The 22,332-nt window shown below is 37.8% G+C and overlaps 1 protein-coding gene across 1 annotated transcript; it reads right to left on the bottom strand.

Moving 5' to 3' along the window:
- Window positions 1-116: 116 nt before the first annotated feature.
- Window positions 117-15,175, bottom strand: LOC114521690 (cholinesterase-like). Its single transcript, XM_028542199.1, has 8 exons — window positions 15,078-15,175; window positions 14,329-14,495; window positions 5,475-5,523; window positions 5,276-5,304; window positions 4,883-5,003; window positions 3,523-4,304; window positions 1,646-1,746; window positions 117-551 (listed from the first exon to the last, which is right to left on the bottom strand). Exons 1-8 carry the CDS (start codon window positions 15,103-15,105, stop codon window positions 269-271), a joined length of 1,560 nt encoding a protein of 519 aa, XP_028398000.1. The 5' UTR covers window positions 15,106-15,175; the 3' UTR covers window positions 117-268.
- Between the last annotated feature and the right edge of the window lie 7,157 nt (window positions 15,176-22,332).

Raw genomic sequence — 22,332 nt, 5'->3', positions numbered from 1 at the left:
AAGAGAAAATCGCAATAGTCAAAGCAGAAACAAATTTATTATCTCATCAAATCGCCAAGTATATTCCGCTGTTCTGATGTTTGACAAATTTGCTAAATTTTGAGTATATCTTATGTTTATTATGCTATGTAGAATCCCGTTTAAAAGTAAATTAAAAAAATAAGTGTCTCCATCCCGTACTTACACCATGCAAATTCTTTTGCAAAGTTCAAGAGTAAACTGGCAATGCCAACGCATTGCCCATCGTCGTCAGCTACAACTACACTTTTCAGTTTGTCACCCAGTTAAACATAGCAGAAATCACAGCCACAGAAAACCATGCAGACAGGAAATATCTTGTGGAACTGCTGGTTACTTGTCTTTTTAGGAAACCTTCAGGATCCATAAAAAAATCACAATGCATTTCACGCAATTTTGTTCGAACCGTCATCTGGGAAAAACTATCCATATCTAGATATTCTTCTTTACCAACGCTATATCGAGGCCATGTTGGTAGGCTGTCCACGTTGTCGACCACAATCGGTAACGTAATTGTACCTGCATTTGGATCTCTTTAAAGAAATAAAAATCTATTTTAAGCTCATTTCCGGGTTAATGTGGCCTATAGGGAAGATTGATGCGAATTTTCAAATATAACTTAAAACAGGGTCCGGTTATAATGCATGAAAAAGAATTAAACTTCTCACGAAAGTTTGTAATAATTGCATGATTAGCCATTCAGAATCGTTTGTTAGGAATACCTTTGACCTTAGTCACCTTACTACGTATACCTATAGCTAAAATGCTGTTAAGAGCATTGTTAGTTATCCAAGTCGGAATATATACACAAAATTTTGGCAGTGAACTCTATATATTATGTGAACAATGCACTAGAACTCGATCGCCAACTTTGAAGCCGTAGCCGTAGGGCCAGTGCCTATTTTTTAACTGTTTTGGTCTTCATAAACGATCTTGGCACTGGTCTTCAGCCCCGTTTACACTACACTCGATTTATTGGCACGGCACGGCTAAAATGGGTACCCGTGCCCATTTCATCCGTGCCCGGCCTTTGTTTTGGTAGCCTGAGCACTAGTAAAATTGGGCACGGGTATTTTAGCCGTGCCGTGCCGATAAATTGACTGTAGTGTAAATGGGGCTTTCGACTGCCACACCACTGGTCAGTGGTCTGAGTTGACTTCAACAAATCATGCACCTACGAATAGGCTTCGAAGATGGCGGCCGAATAACTGTATTATCGATCCAGCGCGAATAAACGGTTAACTCCAAATCGGGCCATTCCAGCCGAGGGAAATCAATCCCTGCTGGTTGTCACGTACTCTCAGCAGGTAGGACGGCGACTTAACAAGCATCAACTGCTCTATCTTCAACTGCATGTCTCGAGTTCTAACGACTAGCGTGTAGTGCACAACATCTGCATTTCAAGATGCGGTAAGTGCTACTTCGAATATTGGGTCCAGTATATAACGATATATAATTCTACTTCATACTAAACCGGTACTTCAACTCAACTTTTGTTTTGTTGTTGTCCAATTTGCTCCATGCATTCTCCAAGTCGCTATTACTTGATTTTACTTGAAGTATCGGCATCGTTCAACATCGATCATCAATGTATATTATAATTGAGATTGAAAACATTAGGACTTACCCCGTTTTTGCAAAATTGGTCCAGTATAAGATCATTCTCATCGACAGTGTTTGATCATCAGGTCGAAACCTCGTGTTATTGACTGGAAAACCAAAGACTGACTAAAATATATGCAGAGACTGAGAGTAAAGGATCGACCAATAATGCATCATGAACTACAGGGTGAGTACAAAAAGCTGATGCCTTTCATATTGCAAAAATTTCCGAATGCACTTGTGACTGGCACAATTGGACAATTCAATTGTGTCCAGGAAGACGCAGGGAAGTACAGTGTATATCGTTGAGGTTGGGGAGATTGGAATAAAATTTATTTCACAGAGTAATATGATTTAAGGTCTGACGTACCCGTGGACGTACACATTGGTGTACTTAGCACGCACACATTTAAGACCGATTTACACTAGCAAAATGTCTGTGCGCACAATGACGTCATCGTGTGTGAGCACAAGGGCTGCTCCGGGATAATTCGGAACACTGTGAGAGAGGCGTGTCTACACATTGTTCTGGAACAGTGTTCAGTCTATTACATAAGCGGTAAACCATGCGTTTTATAATTGTTCGGATGATACACAGTATAATGATTTCATGTATTTTTATGTGGAAATGCACTTTTTATAGACACTTTTACACATTGCATATATTGCCACCACCTGAAAATAGATACATGTCTATGGATGACGATAAAGTCTTAAAATGAGGCAAACATAACATCCTGGTTAAACACATTATCTATTACCATCACTTTTAAACACGTGAAAATTGTACGTGTCACGTGTTGTGTTCTAGTTGCCTCTACTTAAAAGGTTAAAAGTAAGGGCAATCAGAACAGATCTGAACTTTCACGTGACAGCGTTCTGTTCCACTCCATTACTGCTCCTGAAATCTGGAGTATTCCGAACAGTAAATGAAGCAGCCCTACAGTGTTTGACCAGAACTGCTGACGTTTACACTGTCAAAGACATTTCCTGTTGTACAGACAACAGGTCAAACATGCACGAGCGTAAACGGAAAGCGCTTCTTTGTTTTTTTTTGTTTTTATTAGCAGAAATGAATGAAGTTTTGGTGGACGTTTTAATTTTTTCACGTGAATATTCCTATAGTTTAACTGCAGCGGCCAAACCGATATCTTTTGTGATTCGTGCCACAAAATTGAGTTTGTATGACAAAATATCGCAATTTAGTCCCCGCAGATTAGAAATACGGGGAAAAACTACAAACTCTTTTGAAATGGGGTCGAGTAAACCATATACCGGTATATTTCACCTGCACTATTTTTTTTCTCCAAGGGCGAGTATAGTTGTATAGGCCCATTTACACTTGCGATTTTTGCTGCGATTTCATGTGCGATTTTATTCTTTTGATAGATGTGAACGAATGAATTAGTGACGGACGTTCAAATAAAAGCTCTTAGTCATCAGAGCATTCGTAACTAGTCACTCGTTCACATCTACCAAAGAAGAAAAAAATCGCACATAAAATTGCACCTAAAATTGCTAGTGCATGTAAACAGGCCATAATATACCATATACTGCGCTGTCAGTTCAGTGACGTCAACATGATCGCGAAGCGTAAGCTATATTTTATCCGGGCGTAGAGGAAAGCTGAGCCCGCATTTTGAGAGGCATTTCTCAACGGTTGCTCTAAAAATAAGTATTCACCAGCCTCCCTCTACGCCCGGGTAGAATAAAGTCATGAAACAATAAATTATATTCATAATTCGACACTGCACTCAGAACTTTTTCGTTGTCTCTAGCGGGATTTAAGATCGCATCTTCAGCATAATTGACCTGAACAAGCAGCGTAATATATAGAATAGATATATTTAAAAGTCGTTCAGGTGGTTTATTTAGTAAATCAATGAGAAAGAATTGTCTTACCACAACGTCCAGTGCATGACCTGCAAATCCATACAATCCATAGGGATACACGTCTGGTAGATATGGTACCAACGGGGTGTGCGAATATTGAAATACATATGAATTTGTAGTGTTCATCAGGTTATATCTGAGTTTAGCCTCATTTCTTGTTGCACAAATAAACATTTTATCTGATTCAAATGCTACACTCGGTCTCAATGCTTCCAAATACGATGAAATGCACTTCGGCTTATATAACTCTCTCGCCTTCTCGTACACGTCCTCTGACGAATTTTTAAAATGTGCTTTCACTTTTAAAAGCCCTTGTTCGCTAAAGAACATTTCGTCTTTAGTGATTCCAATAATTATATCTTGACTTTTAACGTTTCCTTTCTCAAATAATTTTTTTGGTTGATCAGAAAAGAATTCTCTGTCAACCACAGGGCGTGCCCGTATACTCCCAGAGCCATCGCTAGTTTCCTTCCATACTTCCTCGCTGGCATTCCGAAGACATTTGACTAAATGATCATCATTTTTACAATTAACTTTTTCCAGAAACCATTGTAGTCCATACTTGATCTGGGCGTCTGTCATAATCGCCCACGGTGTTAGCATGTTTCCACTTTGCAAGATAGCTTTATCGAAATATTTCCAACTACCTTTCGATAACGTATGTGCTGAGACACTGACACTCCCAGCACTCTCGCCAAAAATTGTTATCGAATTCGCATTTCCACCGAAATTTTTTATGTTATCTTTAACCCATGCCATTGCTAAACGTTGATCGTAAAGGCCAAAATTACCTGAATGTGAAGAAAGAGAGCTTTTCAGTGTTATATATTATCAAAATTCTTTTTGCGTGTAAACGATTGTGAGACTATCGCCGGGAGACTGGTCAGTCAAAAGAGTTAAGGGAAAGAAAAGAAAAACCGCTGGAATGCTAACTTTTACCGCTAAAAGAAATCACAGTTTTTCTAACAAAATCCTCTCGAGCCAGCAAATAAACTTTAGGCATTTTTTGTTATTGTTGAACATTTTTGCATAGAACATGACCTGACGTTTCTTACGTAGGGTACTATTTTTATGAAGCTTTAAGATATGAAGCTTATCTCGCATAACAGTCAATTTGACTCTAATAGACATGTTCTCTCTTATCAATTAAAGAAAAATGCCTTGGGTAGATCTTGTAAAAGCAGAAAATACATGCATATATTCTTATGATTTTCGTTTCATGTGTACATACATGCTGGCGTGTGGTCCACTTAACATTGTGAACATTAATTTAACTTTTTGATAACACTCCTGAAACCGTCCGTGTTATACACTTGCAATTTATATTTATCAATATTATATTATATTCTTTTGTTGGTAAAGTGCATACCTTTAATTCTACCATCTCCAGTTGTCAGAAATCCGAGAGCTGAAAGTCTGTAATTGATTGTAACTAGTATGACATTACCAACTGCTACAAAATTTGAACCTTTATACCCGTAAACCTCCGACTATAAGCCCTGGGCTTATATAAGTTCGTAAGCGTTTTTTGATGGGCTTATACACGGGAGGGCTTATATACGGGGGAGCTTATACATGGACAACATTTCGGGTTTATATAAACCAAGTGCCGTATTTATTGTTAAGGTATAAACACGAAAATAAACAAGAATTACAGATAAACAAATATTAACATGTTAAGCTGCACAAAAGATTCGTCGGTGCCGCTTTGAAACATCACCAGGACGAACATGTTTTGTAAAATTAAAACATTAAAACACACACTGCTTGAATGTTTTTGCTTAGTTACTGCTATAGAGAATTGTTTTAGTGCAAGAGTATTTAATATATACCTGTATCTCGACCTGTATAATGGGCTTATATTCGGGGGGCTTATATTTGGAATGACGGGATTGTTAATAATGTGATGGGCTTATAGATGGGAGGGCTTATATTTGGGGGGCTTATAGTCGGAGGTTTACGGTATATACCGGACTGTCCGTTTCGAAATCCTCCACCATGTATCCAAACCTGGCAGTAAAAATTATTTTAATTGCATGATATCAGCATTTGCGAAGTTACTCCAACAGAAATCGTTTTTGTCAACAAAAGATCAAAAATAAAAAGATAAAAATTAATTTAAGATCCAGATTTAATTACGATCCAGTGTTTTAGTTTTTTATTCTGAACCACTGTCCGTTTTAAAACTTTGGAAAATATCACCTCTATTGGTCCAGCAAATATTTATGAAAAAAGATGTTCAAATTTATAAACAAGAGATTAAAAATAATGTAAAAATTTGCTTTAACCCAGGGTTAAGCTAACCGGCTTTTGAACAACCTGCATGGGGTTCATTTGATTTGCTGCAACAATAAAAAATTAAATCTCACAAGCGGTCTATATGAGTGATTTATTTTTAAAGGACCGTAAAGTACTTTAGTTTACCACCTCCTTTACCAACTTATTCGAGACTTTTTCGTTTTGGAAAAATAAACCGAGTTCTGCCGAAACCACATGCAAGAGATGAACTAAAAAACGCAGCAGGCAACATAAAACAAAAATTGCAATTGTAACAACAACGTCAACAAGAAAGAAATTAAGAATATACAGCAAGAAAGACCATCGCAATTATCGCTACTCTGGTTTAATTAATAATGGTAATTGCACTGAGTGGAGTGCAATTTGGTGTGAAATCAAACGCGTGATTACAAAATCTAAACGCGATTTGTAATCAAAAGTTTAATTTCACACCAAAATTGCACGACACAAAGTGCAATTTCCACTTTATTATATTCATTTTGAAATCATACAAAAGATTTTAAAAACAAATTCAAAACGATTTATTGGCTGAAAGAACCGTAAACGGTGTAAAAGTGAGTAATTTTCATTTATTTTTGTCAAGAAATTTTGCGGGGCATTTAAAAATTCAAAATAATAAAATTTTGTTCCGTTTTCCCCTGTAATTTGATTGGATAGTTACACTGAAATACTAAATCTGATTGGTTATTGTGGTGCAGAGCTTCAATCTTATCAACCTCGTACCCAGGGTCTTCTGCGTTCACGGGGCGCGGAACTACGCGACGAAGACCCTGGTCGGGGCTGATGACGTCACAGCATGGGAATCTATCGCCTCAGGGGGTGTAAGAAAAGATATAATATTACATGCTTCCACTTTCCATGCTTTCATTCCCGTTTCCGCCATGTTAGACTACATCGCATTTTTATCTTGCTTGGAATTTGCTCTTTTAAATAGTGTATACCAAAACACTATTCTAAAACCAAAACAAATTATTTGTCTGGAGAACGTCTATCTTGAAAATGATGTGATGTGTGTTTTACCAACGGGCTATGGGAAGTCGTTGATTTTTCATCTGCTGCCAATGTTGTTGTTCGCCAAATTCAAGTTGCTTGGCGATTTGCGTTTTTCATGGAGATCACGAGGCCTTTCTGCGACAGTAGTGAACTCAATTGTTATCGTTGTGTCGCCATTGAACTCTTTAATGAGTGATCAAGTATCTCGCCTGAGCATGAGCGGCATTAGATCGTCGATTATAAACGTGAAGGAAGCAAGAGAAGGTCAAATAACGTACGGTTCAGAGGATAGTGATGACTTAGAAACTAGCGCTGAAATCGATTTAAGCCATTGCGAAGAGGAAAAGCTACGCGATGGTTACTATCAAATTGTTTTCGCCCATCCAGAGACACTAATCTCGAGCAAATATGGGCGTAATTTACTTTTGAGCAAGCCATATCAAGAGAATGTTGTGGCAGTTGTGATTGATGAAGCTCATTGCATAGTTGACTGGTTAGTAAACAATTCAAAAAGTTCAATTCTGTTTAAACCTGTTGTCTTTATCTAAAATTATTCATTTACTTTGTTACTACTCAATACTTAACACTACCTGGTATGTATTTTGATTTACATTTTTTAGGGGGAGTGACTTCAGACAGGACTACAGAAGGTTGGGTGTCTTATGTGCCTTATTCCTCACGTACCTGTCATTGCAATGACTGCCACTGCTTCTCATGCAGATGTCAAGTGTATTAAAGATTCTTTGGGGTTAAAGAAATGTAAGAATGTCATTGGCAATCCAGATAGGAAAAAATATTTACTATAGAAAGTACTTCGAACCGGGCATGATGTTGACACCATTGAATCAATCCTGATGCCAATTGCAAGTGATCTTTTGCAGCAAAAGATTGCATACCCTCTAACTATTATATACATTTCATTACGTTTGTGCGGCTTTGCATATAAGCTGTTTGAACATGTTCTTGGAATCGAGCAATACTTTCCCTCTGGTGCAACTGCAATTCCAGCAAATAGGCTATTTGCACAGTATCATTCTCCACAGACTAATCAAATGAAAGAAGAAATCCTGAAGCAGCTCTGTTCTGGAAAAAGTACAGTTCGTGTGGTCTTTGCTACCGTAGCAATTGGGATGGGGGTGGACATACCTGACATCCGCTAGGTTGTGCATGTTGGACCCCCTGCACTGTGAAAGAATACTTTCAAGAAACTGGACGTGCTGGTAGGGATGGGAGGTCATCATTTGCTGTATTGTATTACAACAACAGGGATATTGGCAAAAACAGAGTTGGAATGCAAGACAACATGCGTGATTTTTGCTCAAGCACTGACTTATGCTTAAGAAAGTTATTATTAAGATCACTGGATTATGAATTAGATACAGTCCATAAACCATTACACTTGTGTTGTTGTGTATGTGAAAATCTTTGCAAGTGTTCAACTTGCTTACACCTTCTTATGGAGAAACTGTAAGCTTCAATAAAATTTATGTTGTGCAGCAAATTCAATAAACAGTGCACATGGAATAGAAAATCACAGTGTCGAAACCTTATGATAAAAGTGTTCATGTAACTGATCATGCATTCTTTCAATGTAATATAATCTTAAGCAGACAAAATTTGCACAAATTTTAAATTGAGATTGCAATTAATGTGTTTACTGAATCATAGTTGAATATGAAACAATAGTTTTCTAGTACCATACTTTGCACTTTTGACCTATATGAATTATATACAAAGAATATATACAAAATTATCATGGTACTTCTATTACATTATCTTGTACATATTTGTCAATTAAAGTTCATGCGCACTTCACAAACAACATGAATGGTTTTAAAAAACACAAAAAAAAGCCAATAAAAACCCAGCATACTTCTCTCAGTGCTACCCATAAACTGGTAAGATTTGTTGTCAGTTAGATTAAGCATTAGGCATCGCCATTGCTAGAAGCTTAATTGGCATAACTAATATATATATATATATATATATATATATATATATATATATATATATATATATATATATATATATATACACCCATTTGCAAAAACATTGGCTGCTGATAGATAGATAGATAGATAGATTCTCGAAGTCTAATTAGAATTGCATATGATTACATTTGCATGGGATTTCAATCATATTACACAACATATGCAATTCTAATTAGATTTCGAGTATCTATCTACATATCTATCTGCGGCCAATGTTTTTGCAAATGGATGTATATATATATATATATATATATATATATATATATATATATATATATATATATATATATATATATATAGTGAATTAATAAATGGTCACTTCACCAGTCATGGGTTAAACAAACATTCTAATTTGAAACAATTCTCTTTCAAGCAGTTCACTCATCCTGACTAGATTGTTCAACTGGATAGTGCATTGCAATGTTTTTCTTGTGGCGATCAATCCATTCCTTAAATTTAATTTCATCCAATGAATGGATTGGATCATGTGAGATGCCATCAAAGCTCTCAAATGATCGACCATCTTCTTCCTTAAAAGGCCTTAAGCCTCTCAAGTCCCTACTAATAACTTTCTCATCCTCAGTGGATGATTTGTGGGTGTGGGATCCTGATTTTTTGGAAATATTCACCTGCTCTTCAAATGCTTCAACAATCTTCGCAACACCTCCAGATGCTTTACTTGCTCTCTCAATTGCTCTCTCTGTCTTGTTGGCACCCATTGACCTGATCAACTTCTTCATCTCGCAGTTTCTATTCTCCTGAAAGAGATCAATCTCAATGTTGCGACCAATGCCACCTCTCCAGTTAACTGTGGCAGCCCATTTGCAGCGATGAGCCTCAGCTTCCGACAATAACACCTCACCCTGGAAGATGTTGATCAACATTTCAATGGCAAATTCATTAAATCCAGGTGTTGCAAAGAAATGGGTCAACAGCTGCTTCCTAAGGATTGAAATGTATTCACCATTGCCAGAGGAAACAGCATTCTTGAAATCAGCAAGCAACATGAAAGATTTAAGAATGTTGACACCATAGCACCAAACACCATCGGTCACCTCAATTTCCCCATGGAAAATATATTCATCGAGAAACTTGTCCAGAGTCTCATTGATGTATGTCTTCATGTAGCTTTCTTCCAAGACGTAAACACTATGAGGACCGTTCATTGTTGGTTTGCACTTTGCATCATCCATTTGGAAAAATTCCAATAGGGCTTCGATAACAAAGCACTTACCAACACTGAAGAACAGCTGCTCACAGTCCTCATAGTGTTTAACGTCAACCGTCACATTTCTGCGATTCAACTTCTCTCTAAAAAAGCGAAGTGTTCCCCTTTCTCTTCCTGAATTCTTGTACAGCTTTTTGAAAATTGTCTGAAGAAATAAAATAACCTTGTTTTATATTTTTGGAACTAAACCTCATTTCAATAGGGTACCATAAAATGTTAGCAATATAGGATATTGCAGAGGCTAGAGGTGGTCTACCAAAGAAGTAAAAAACTTATTCATAAAAACTTATGATACTGTTTAGGAACATTTTACAACCTCTAGCCTTCTTTGAAATAGGATTGGCTAAAATCAATACAGACACAGCATCACATTAGAGAGTCTGCAGTACTAGAATAACTACTGTAGATACAAATACACTCTTTGTACTCAATTTACATGAACAATTTATGATTTTTTAACAATATCATCTTTGTCCCAGAAGAAGTACAACTTTTTTGGGGAAAATTAATAAAATTTACTGGTTGGTTTACCCTATTAAATACCTCTCCCTTCAGTCCCTTGCCCCTCTAATTTAAATTAGTAAGCATACTGTACCTTCAAAAAACTTCTCTTTGTATGCCAGTCGACAATGCAGAAAGGGTATAAATGGTCCAACCTCTGCCTTGCGGAATGGCACCCAGCTCTTAGATCTTTTGCCCCAGCAAATCGAACCCTTGTGAGTTGATCACCAAAACATGGGATTTTCACCCCATGCAAATCGCTGTTAGAATAAACTGGTGGGACATGAGAAGCAGGTTGGTCGGCCTGGATGTGGTTCCAATTGTGGGAGTAACATCTTCCAATGTATCAGGGTCTAGGGAACATAGTCCAGCTGCTGCATAGATCTCGTGTGTCCACTTTTCAAGTTGATCCAAGACATCAACACACAGAAAACGTCTTTCATCACTACAGGCATTGTTAAGACTTCTGACTTTCTTGCCATCTCCTTTTCATACTCACAGTTAGTTCTTGCAGGTATATAGTCTCTGAACATTGCAAAAGCAGGGAACTGATCAAACAAAATGTTGGCAACAAGTATTTTGTACCGGTTCCGAATTGCATCAGATTCTAGTTGATTGATTTCCACAAGTTGATGGACATCGCAATCTTTCAGAAATTGCTGTGGACCAGAATCAAGCAATCCCTTATCAGGAACCCGGTTGAACACAATACTTGTTGCCACAGCATGGACACTTCGGTTTTGGACATCCTGCCTCATATCATGGGCTTTCTCTTCCCAATCAATATTGTCCAAAACATAAACAAAGGAAAGTCCACTTTTAACTAATTCTGCTGCTCGGTCGATGAAGTGCTTGCCAATGTCTTCCAGAATTGGGTATTTCATTTTCGGCTCCAGGCATAATCCATATTTATGTAGACAGGCAAGCTACAATGAACAATGCTCAATATGTCATCTCCGCTACCTTTTCCTTTGTCCTAAGTTAGAACCTGTCTAATGCATTGCAAATACAAAGTCATGTCAAGGAGAGAGTAATACAATTTAAAATTACCACATATGACATGTTAGTCACTAATGCACATTGGTGTATTTATTACGTAGCAAAGGTTCAATGCTATAGGCTAGCTGCAAGCATCAGGCAGTAAAACAAAATAGTTGGTTGCAATTTGTAAAAAAAATGGTAAATAAGTAAAACAACTCACATTTACAGATGCCTGGCCTTCTATTAGCAAAACTGAATTAATGCGTTGAATTCTGCTTGATTCATGGCACCGCAGGAAGTTAATAATGCCATAAATAAGGCAGATAGCCAGGATTCTTCTTTGCAGGATATAGGGAGCTTTCCAACAGAGTACATAGGATGTTGTTCACAGTTGGACATCTTGTTGACAACTCTCCTAGCACCTCTGACATCCAGGTGTCTGCAGACATTCCATCAAAGCCTCTTTGTCTAAGGACAGATGGCTGACTCCTTCTGGCAACATGAATCAGTTCTTTGTTTGCCACAGCTAAGATTTGATCATCACTCTTTAATATATAATAATATTTAAATATGAGATTTCTTCCCAGCTTTTCAAATTTACTGTTAAATAAGTATTTAGGCCTGTGATCTACATGTGTAAAAATCATCATGTTGATGCTAGTTGTTAAAAACAGGAGTGAACAATGTTGTGCTGCACCCTGCAAACAGTATTGTTAACAATGTTGTTGAAACTTGTTGAACTATCAATGCTGTTGCAGCTTGTTACAACAATATTGCATCAACACTGATGATTCAACAAGGTTCAACAACATTGTTAACAATAATGTTTATTGGGTGCAGCACAACATTGTTCACCTCTGATGCAACAACCTGATCAATTTTTGGCCGTGTAGGCTTTGACATGCAGATGCAGGTTGCAAGGTCATGACCTGTATACTGTGTGTATTATACTGCGTGTATTTAATAATAAAGCAAAATAAACAAGTTCCGAATAGGCAAGATGTTTTAAAGCTGGGACGTTCAGCGTGTTGTTTTGATTAGTATATAAACACACAGTATTATAAATACAGGATATTATTATAGAGGAAGGGAGGAACAGGAAAACATGAGTATAACGATATAACATGTGGCCACGCATGTGGCATCCTAAGTCATCATGAATATTAATTTTTAAATATTATTACAGCGCTAAATATTCAACAATAAATACTAATATTGACTATCATTAATACATGTATATTTCATGAAAGTAAACTTACAGTTAAAGGTGGTGGCGATGAAGTGAGACTCGACTCTGATTCACCTTGGCTGATGTTAAAGTCGATGCTGCGACGTCGCGGAGTTCCAACTAAATGAACTTTAGCAGGCGGTTTATTGACCGAAGGCGATACATCAACACAACGTTTTGCTCGGATAGATTCTTGTAACACGCGCTGAGTTTCCTCGATAACGGTCTTGAACTTTATCGCGTTGGTTACCGTAATTACTCGAATAAACGCCTCCCTCGAATAAACGCCGCCCTCGAATTAACGCCGCAGGGATAAGCAAAAATATCATTAAACGCCGCCCTCAAATAAACGCCGCAACCTTTTCGTCATTGCGGCGTTTATTCGAAGCATTTATTTATAACCACAGTTCAATTTTCATATATAATTATATAAATAGAAAAGACACATAACTTTTACACTTAGTTTTTTTGGGGATTGATTGTATTGGTTAAATTGGCGTTTAAAATTACACAATAAATTGAGAGTTGTTACGAGTTTGCAATAAACGCCTCCCTTGAATAAACGCCGCCCTCGAATAAACGCCGCATCTTAATTGCTAAATATTTAATAAACGCCGCGGCGTTTATTCGAATAATTACGGTAGTCTCCGATCACAAGGCGCGCAAATTAGGTGAGGAAGGCTATCGTTTTGTGGCAATTTACCACCATAAATACGCTCGGCGTTGCGTAGAACCGCCTGATTTTGAGAACGAAACAAATTCCTGCAGTGTTTCGGGTTAGTAACAGAGTTACACAGTCTACAGCGAGAAATACTACCAGTCGAATCGGTTTGTTTCTTGTAAAATTTTTTCGGCGTGTCTTTGCTAGCCATCGACTCGATTAAACTGAGCGGTTTCGAGCGTGCTCTTTGAAATTCGAGCTTTATTCGACGCATGGTATGCAATATGAGACTCGATACATAATACATGATGCTTTCCTGTGAACTCTTGCGACTTTTTTACTCCATATTTTGGCGCAATATAAATAGCTTTTTATTGAAAACAAAACATAAAATATTTGGAAATTTCCTAAAGTGACAAGCATGTTACTTTACCTCCCGACCCATGGTAAAATTGTACGTTTACCCCCAAAATCTGGGGGTGACGTCATCAGCCCCGACCAGGGTCTTCGTCGCGTAGTTCCGCGCCCCGTGAACGCAGAAGACCCTGGGTACGAGGTTGCAATCTTATTGGCTTATAAATTATGTGATTAATGCTCAAAAATAGTGCGATTTCGGAATTAATCACACTATTTTTAACCAATCAGATTGCAAGAAACACCATTGATTTCAAAATGAATATAATAAATGAAAGTAATCACCGCACCAAGATTACATGTAATTTTTGTGTGGTATATTTTTGTGTGGTATATAAATTATGTAATTTTATGTGGTTACTACCATATACGATGGATTATATATACCTGGTTGCCGTGAAGTTATTAGCTTCAATTCGTTGCGAACAAAAAAACATTAAATATATATTGAACAAAACAGCAAAAGCCTAAAAAGGAACAACGACAAATTGAACCTCACGCGGAAAACAAAATATCTTACCATTACGCTCGCATTCATAGGACGTGGAAATGGTGTCCACACATTCAGGATTAAACAGTCCTCAGTGATTATACAGTCCTCAGTGATTAAACAGTCCTCAGTGATCACAATCTCAGGCAGTTTTGGTTGAATACAAGCGATTAAATGTTCAGTGCTGTTTAATGTGCCTAAAGAATAGTAAAATAAGTCCTTCATCGTCAAGGCTACTGATGAAATGTTCGCGTATTAAGGTATACGTTGTCACTTAGGAAAGTTTTTCTTAAACAGGAAAACTACCCTGATAGTATTATAGTATTTATATATTTATTTAATTCAACCAAGGATTAAAATCATATATTGTAACCATGTTAGAAGCTTCCACTGTCGATTCGTTTATATTAACAACGATGAAATTGATAAAACAATTAACAAATATAAAATTAATAGCAAAATCTCAATTAAATAAAAATTTGGAGCTTCGGCATACGGAATATTTTGGAATTTCTGGACATATTTTCCAGATAAACCGGAGGGCTCGATTTTGCCTCGTATTAGACCCGTTCTAGTCTGGATCACTGTGAAAAATAAATAAAACGGCGTCAAGTTAATGAAGAATTGACATCGAATCAATGGAATAAAAAGCTTCACCAAACATTTAGGTATATAATTTTATAAAACATCTAATATACAAGCAATAAACATTCATAGTCAACTCCAAACCGACAACAGCTAATTCTGAACTTCCGTATAGTCATGGTCAACAGGCATACCTTCCCCCATTTGATTAGCTGATGCCATGCACGTGATTACCAGAAGTAAATATGGACATGCCTCCTGTCTTCCTATATATGATCGATAACGCTGTCACAGTAGACCTAGAAGAATATGCATCCTATTGTTAGGTTTTGAGGCGTAGCCATTTGCCACTTACTGCTTCAACCAAGCACAACTTTACACGACAACTTTAGTGTATGACCGTTTATTCACTCTGATATTACAGGGCAGGATTACATCGATATATGAGAAGTTACATGGTAATATGTTTAGGACGTATAACATTTCACTTTACATTTATATAGCCATATTTGGTCTTTCGTTGAATTACCTTTGCTTACATATATATCTATATGGAATTTATAGAATTAAAGATATTTACAATCAATCGATCATCAGAATATAAAAGGGGAAAGTTTAACATTCCTACTTGCTCTTTATGTTCTGACCCTTTATAATTGATGGCGTGCAGCATGGCGGGCCATCATGCAGTATATACGCGCGCTTTACATTTCTATCCTGCACTTATTTGACTATACTTACCTTCTTTTCTTATTCTCTTAACATAATACATCTGAAACTATGTAATTTTATCTTACTGGCTAGTTTTGTGAAAATGTCTGCAACGTTTGGAATATACTCTAAATCAACTCTGCCTTCCTGTATCTCTGATCTAATGAAATGGTACTTTATGTCAATTTTGACCTCTGATGCTGAATTAGGTTCCTGGCTAAATTCATAGCTCCCTGATTATCTATCATAATGAGTGACTTACCTTCTATACTTACCATCATGTCTGTGCAAAGCTGCCTTAAGAATTTTGCTTCTTGTATCGCGTTGGCTAGAGCTATATATTCTGCTTCACATGTTGACAATGCCACGGTCGGTTGTTTTCGGCTTTTCCATGATACATCGGGCCATTTTGTGAGAGCTGAAAATTATAGCCTGTCACCGGCGCTTCGTCTATCTTCAACAGACGTTCCCCAATCTGAATCGCAGAACCCCTTAAGAGTTATAGTGGTGAATTCGTTTTTTCTAAAGTTTAATCCTAATTCCTGTGTACCTTTCAAATATCTCAAAACATGTTTGGCCGTGCTCAAGTCGGATTGTTTGGGATTTGACATTTTTTTGTGACAATTTTGTTACAACGTAACACAGATCCGGTCTTGTTCCACTCATTACGTATATATTAGGCTTCCTACAATTGCTCTATATAATGTCGAGTCCGTCAATTTTGGTGACTCTTCTTTTGTATCTTTCTCGTGGCCTAAAATGCATGGGGTCGGCTTAGGTTTAGAGCTAGACATTTCGAATCTCAAAAGAATCTTTTGAATGTATCGAGTTTGATTCATCTTTATACAATCTCCGGTGCGCTTAAATTCATTACCTAAAAACCATTTCAATTCTCCTAAGTCCGTTATTCTAAATCTATTGCTCAATGAATCTTTTACGCTGTTTGGTAAATCGGAATCGCTTGCTGCGATGATGATGTGATCGACCCATGCGATGATAATAACACATCGCTCGTTGTCAATTTTGCGAACATGCAGACATGGGCTGCAAGTGACTGCGTATTAAAACAAAAACTGATGTAATAAGTTGTTCCAATTTCTGCCGGTCTGTTTAAGTCCGTATAGTGAACGATTTAGTTTACACACTAATCCTTCGCCATTGTTACTGGACTTTTCGAAACCCTCGGGCTGTTCAATGTAGATTTCGCGATCAATGGGTGCATGCAAATAAGCTGTTTTAACGTCCATTTGGTGGACAATCTTGCCATACTGAACCGTGCGTTGCAATAAAGTGCGGACTGTGCTCATACGTGCGGTGGGTGCAAATGTCTCTTGGTAATCTATTTCTTTTACCCGCGAATAACCCTTTGCTACACACCTGGCTTTATACGTGTCTTCGCCGTTCTGGTTCGTTTTAACTGTGTATACCTATTTTGCCCCCACTACTTGCCTATCCCTGGGGTGTGGTACAAGTTCGAATGTTTCATTTTCATCGAGAGCTTTTATCCCTGTATTCATGTCCTCTTGCCATTTATTTGCATATGGTGCGCTTACTGCTTGCTTGTAACTTACTGGGATGTTTGCAAGCCTATAACAATAATCAATTGTGCAACTTGTGTTGTCATCTAACTTATTTTGTCCAAAGTAATTTGGTTTATTGGCAATTATTGCGTGCTCTCGTTGGATATCTTTAATCGTTAATGCCTTGTTCGTGTTGTTCATGTGTTTCCTTGTCATCACCTACTTGTTCAATTTGAAATTCCGGAGTGTTTTGATTTTCCTCAACAATGTTTGGTATTTTGGCCTCGGGCTTATGAATATTTTCACCTTGTACTCTCTTAGAAATTAAATCAACATCATCTTGCTCAGCTTGTATATTGTCGAAGAATTTTATACATCGTACTTCCTCTACCTTGTTCGTTTCTGGATAAAATACTATAATTAAAGGCCGGACTTCCTTTGTCATATCCGACAAAAGTGCCTTTTCGGCTACGCGCATCTAGCTTTTTGGCATCTTGTTTATACGCATAACATGTAGATCCGAATACATGCATATGACTTAAATTCGGTTTCTTACCAATTAATGCTTCGTAGGGTGTTTTCCCTAAACGTGGATTGAAACATCTGTTTCGGATATAAGCTGAAGCCATTGCAGCATACGTCCAAAGACGTTTTGGTAATTTTGCCTCTAACAAAAGACATCTCGCCGAGATGATCTCGCTATGCTAAACAAGCTTCTCCAAGCTCTCTCTACTGTACCGTTCTGATTGAATGAGTAAGGCGCACTAGTCTCATGCTTGATTGAGCGTTTCCTCAAGAGACTTAACTTTTAAATCCATAACTAATAAACTCACCTCCATTGTCGCTACGTAGGCACTTGACGTTTCCATAAGCGGTGATGTCAGCTAGGTATTTCTCAGTAGCTTCTATAGTGTCCACTCTTCTGTTTCATGAAGTATATCATATTTATGCCTGTAAAATCATCTACAAATAATAAAGCGTATTTAAACCCGTCTTTTGCTGTGGGCTCTATCGGCCCTGCTAGATCACAATGTACAAACTCCAAGGGTGCTTTTGCTCTCTGGTCTGACTCTCTACTTCTCGTCTGGCACATTTTGCCTTGAGTACTTACTTCACACTCTGGCTCCTTGTGGTTGGTAATCTTCATGCCTTTACCTTCTCTAGTTTCTTAGGAATATCTCCGTAGTTACAGTGACCTAGAATCTTGTGCCATTCTCCTACTGAGCTAGCTTTATTATCTGACGATGATATGCTATTTAAATAATACAAACGCCCTTTCTTCCTGATCTCAAACACGTTGCCTTCCTGTGTGGTATATTCACTTACCTGTTTTTCAAGACTTATTGAGCCTCCTCTACCTACTTCGTCCGAGACTGAAAAAATATCTTGGTTATAGGACGGGATATAGATCACGTTATAAAACATAACATCATGCACGACGTCTTTGCTGTCCTTTCTTCTGCAGTCCTTCGTGTTGTGTGTCTTGCTTCTACAGCTACTACACCAGCAATCCGAGCTCTTGTGGCCCTTTTTAACGCACCTGAAGCATTTTCCTTCGAATCGTTTCTGTGCTGGCTTTGGGTACTGGACGTTGTCTTGATCTTCCGCTTTACAACTCTTCTCATTTTCTTCATAGTTGCGTAATGCTGTCTTAAATTCACTGAAAGTCATTGGCTTCTCTCGTTTTATGGCTACGGTTGAAAATGTTTTATAACTCCGCGGAAGCCCCTTTAATATCATAGCGATGAGTAGGCCGTCGCTATAATAACTTCTTCGGCTGATTTTAGTGCCGTAGAAGCTGTCTCCGCGCGAAGCATATATAGTCGCTTGTGTTCTCGTTCTCGCCATTTTTCAACGAGGTCAGCTCGGTGTACAAAGCGATGATTCTTGGTTTTCCTTTATCTTGGTAGTGATCACGGTCAAGGATTTTCAACCATCGTCTCTTGCTTCTCGTATGATCAGGGATAAACTACGATCGTCCAAGCATTGGAATAACTCGGCGAAGGCATTTGCATTCCTTCCCGCATCTATAGCTCCCGTTCATCTTCGCTAGGAACAAACACATCGTATAGTTTCTGAATCCTCATAAATGCGAGGAACTTGACTTTCCAGAGTTCATACTTGCTTTAATTCATCTCCGTTGAGTACAAGTCCTCTCTTGGGCCCATAACCTGTTAGGTTTTGAGGCGTTGCCATTTGCCACTGCTTCAACCAAGTACAACTTTACACGACAACTTTATAGTGACTGTTTATTCACTCTGATATTACAGGACAGGATTACATCAATATATAAGAAGTTACATGGTAATATGTTTAGGACGTATAACATTTCACTTTATATAGCCATATTTGTTCTTTCATTTAATTACCTTTGCTTACATATATATCTACGGAATTTATAGAATATTTACAATCAATCGATCATCAGAATATGATAGAGCATAGTTTAACACCTATCAAGTCCCGTCTCACGACAAGTCGCAGCACTCTCAAAAACATAATTTTGTTCCCTCAGACGTTTTACGACGCACTCGTTTTAGCCCACTTGAAGCCTTTACACCTGCAGAAGTATTTTTACTCGAGCTTAAATTAAATTCGGTCAGTATTTTTTTTCGCGCAAGACTCTCCCACGCGGCCAATCTTCGGCCAATCGAAATAAATCGTTGTCGCATGTGACATATTTGTGACCATCTTATTGGCGTTTAGTGGTGCATTCAACTTGTTTCTTCGTGCTAACTTCAGTGGCTCATTCGACTTCCAGCTTCTTTGTGCTTAACATCAGCTGATGGTGAGAATTGCTTCTGATATACGACACGTTACGTTAGCAAAAAGCGCAATAATAACTGCCTAGCTCTTACGCAGGCGGCAGGCGCTTTAGTATTTAGGCTTTTTACAAGATCTTTTTAGCATCGCTAAGACAGGGAGCAACCTTCTCATCAATATCCTCGCGCTCCAAGTTTTGCGAGGTACTTCATTTAAGCCTTTTCCCTCCCATTTCCCCTTTATCACCCTTAAAGATAGCCCTCGTTAACCTGCCATAGTTTTGTAGTGCCTGCCAATCTTCTGCTTTTATTTCTAAACTTTCTCCGCTAAACGCTTAGCAAGCTGCTTGTTTAACTTGGTATGCCGCTTGATATTACACACGAAAGCAAAGCATGCACACTATAAATAGTTCAGCACCATGTTTGAAGCTTCTCACCTTATAAAGTTTGAAGTAACACTATTACAGACACCGAAGTGTAATACTAGCCGACGATGGAATGCTGCCCGCAAAATGAAGGGTTTCTTTAGGTAAACAAAACCTATGCAACATGATATCGTAACGTAAAATTTTTGTCTTCACTTAAGATGTCGTCCTTATGTAAAATAATGGAGAGCTTATAAGCACGGACTATGTGTACTTGCCTCTCCTCGTACGGGACCGTGTCTTAATCATTACCGCATAGTGGTCCATGGACTGAATTAGTGCATCTTACGTGCCTACATAGTAAGACTGAGTATAACTTATACAGAGATAAATGAGAGATTGGAGAGATTGCGCTCGTATATTTCTAAAGTTATGTGTGTCACGACTTTATCACCATCGACTCGACTTTATCAAAAAATTAAAGTATACATACGTTGTATACGATGTGGTATAACAACTGCCTAAATAGACAAAACACTTCTCGACGTTTCGACCTGAGGGCCTACGTCAGGAGAGTTAGTATGAAAAAAAGCCCTCAGGTCGAAACGTCGAGAAGTGTTTTGTCTATTTAGGCAGTTGTTAAACCACATTTGATGCTAAGTTGTTTGAAGACGCTGCCACGCTGCTCCTTGGTTATATTGGAAGTATTTGGAACTTATCTACGTTGTATACGGATATATGCAGATCATGCAGAGCCGAGTAGCTTTTATTGTAGCTATGCGTAGCCAATTAACCTCATTGAGACCTCGAATTTAATTTCTTCTGTGCTATAACATAGGTTAAATCAGTTAACTTACCTTTCAGTATGGTAGTATTAATATAATTCTTCTGCTTTCTCTGCAGTGTCTGTCGTGTAAAATATCTTGCTTACGCGCTTATTTCGCAGCAGCAGTTTGTTTGTTCAGTAATCAGCTGATTGATGAAATATATGGGCGGCCGTTACCACCAAAAATGTTACACGTGTGAAATGAATGGACATAAACAGAAATCATTCATAACAAACACGAATGATTCAATGTGTTTAGAAATGCTTGAACATATTGTAGTAATATGACTGGACAAAACAAGAAATGACTCGTTCAAAGTTGAAACGATTCACTTCACTGTGTATTAATTCGGCTATTATTGAACTGATTCGTATGGACCAAGTGAAATGACTTGATGTATTTTGCAGTGACGCAACAAGTCGTATAAGAGTGACCCAGTAAGCTGTCAAATAATTCATGCTTTTTTACAGCCATCCGATGTGTTTTAAAATAGCTCAATGTTTTAAAATAGCTCTTGCGTCATCTATAAACTAGATATAATTGGTTCAGTTGGTATGCATAGTCACTAGTCAGTCTTGAACGAACAGTGTTTGACACAGCTACATAGAAGTTAAAACGTTTCAGTTCTAACTGTAAAAGCGTTGTTAATTGTTATTGTGCTCGCATGAATAAATGTTTCGATGAGACGAGTTGCATGCATGTGTTATAGATGTGTTATAACAATATCTCAATATCTAGTTAGAACAGCATTGCATCTGCATGCGTAATCGCGACAATAATAGCACAAAAAGAGCCGGAAGAAGCAGTTTAGGGTGCGGCAAATTTTCAGAATGGGCCATGCACATTCTTTAATTTAAACCTTAGCAACTATAGAGGAAACTTAAATTTATACAAGTACACCCGGACTTTCAGATCGTATAGTATTATTACATTGCCATCGTAATCATGGCGTAGCCTAAAGATCAAAATTAAGATCATGCAAATGGTGTAATTATAATGCAAGGCGGTGCGGAGCACCGTGCGTGGGTATTACTAATTCCGCTGGGAGATTAAATACACCCGGGTATTTTGACAGAACATAGCGGTATTGTCACAGGACATTATACAAAGAGTGAGTCTTCTGGTATAATGTCTATTCTGTGATATTGTTCAAATTCTATGTCATGGACGGTCGACGTTGGATAGTTTTGTGTATTGTTGAATGTTTTGTGTTTTGTTTGTGTGACAGTTTTGTATTTTTTGTATTGTTTTGTGTAATGGTTTT

Source organism: Dendronephthya gigantea, unplaced genomic scaffold (assembly GCF_004324835.1).
Source record: "Dendronephthya gigantea isolate DGI-Jeju-01 unplaced genomic scaffold, DenGig_1.0 000000F, whole genome shotgun sequence".
Taxonomy (NCBI): domain Eukaryota; kingdom Metazoa; phylum Cnidaria; class Anthozoa; order Malacalcyonacea; family Nephtheidae; genus Dendronephthya; species Dendronephthya gigantea.
The sequence above is the reverse complement of the archived record's forward strand: the minus strand, read 5'-3'. Positions and strand labels throughout refer to the sequence as shown.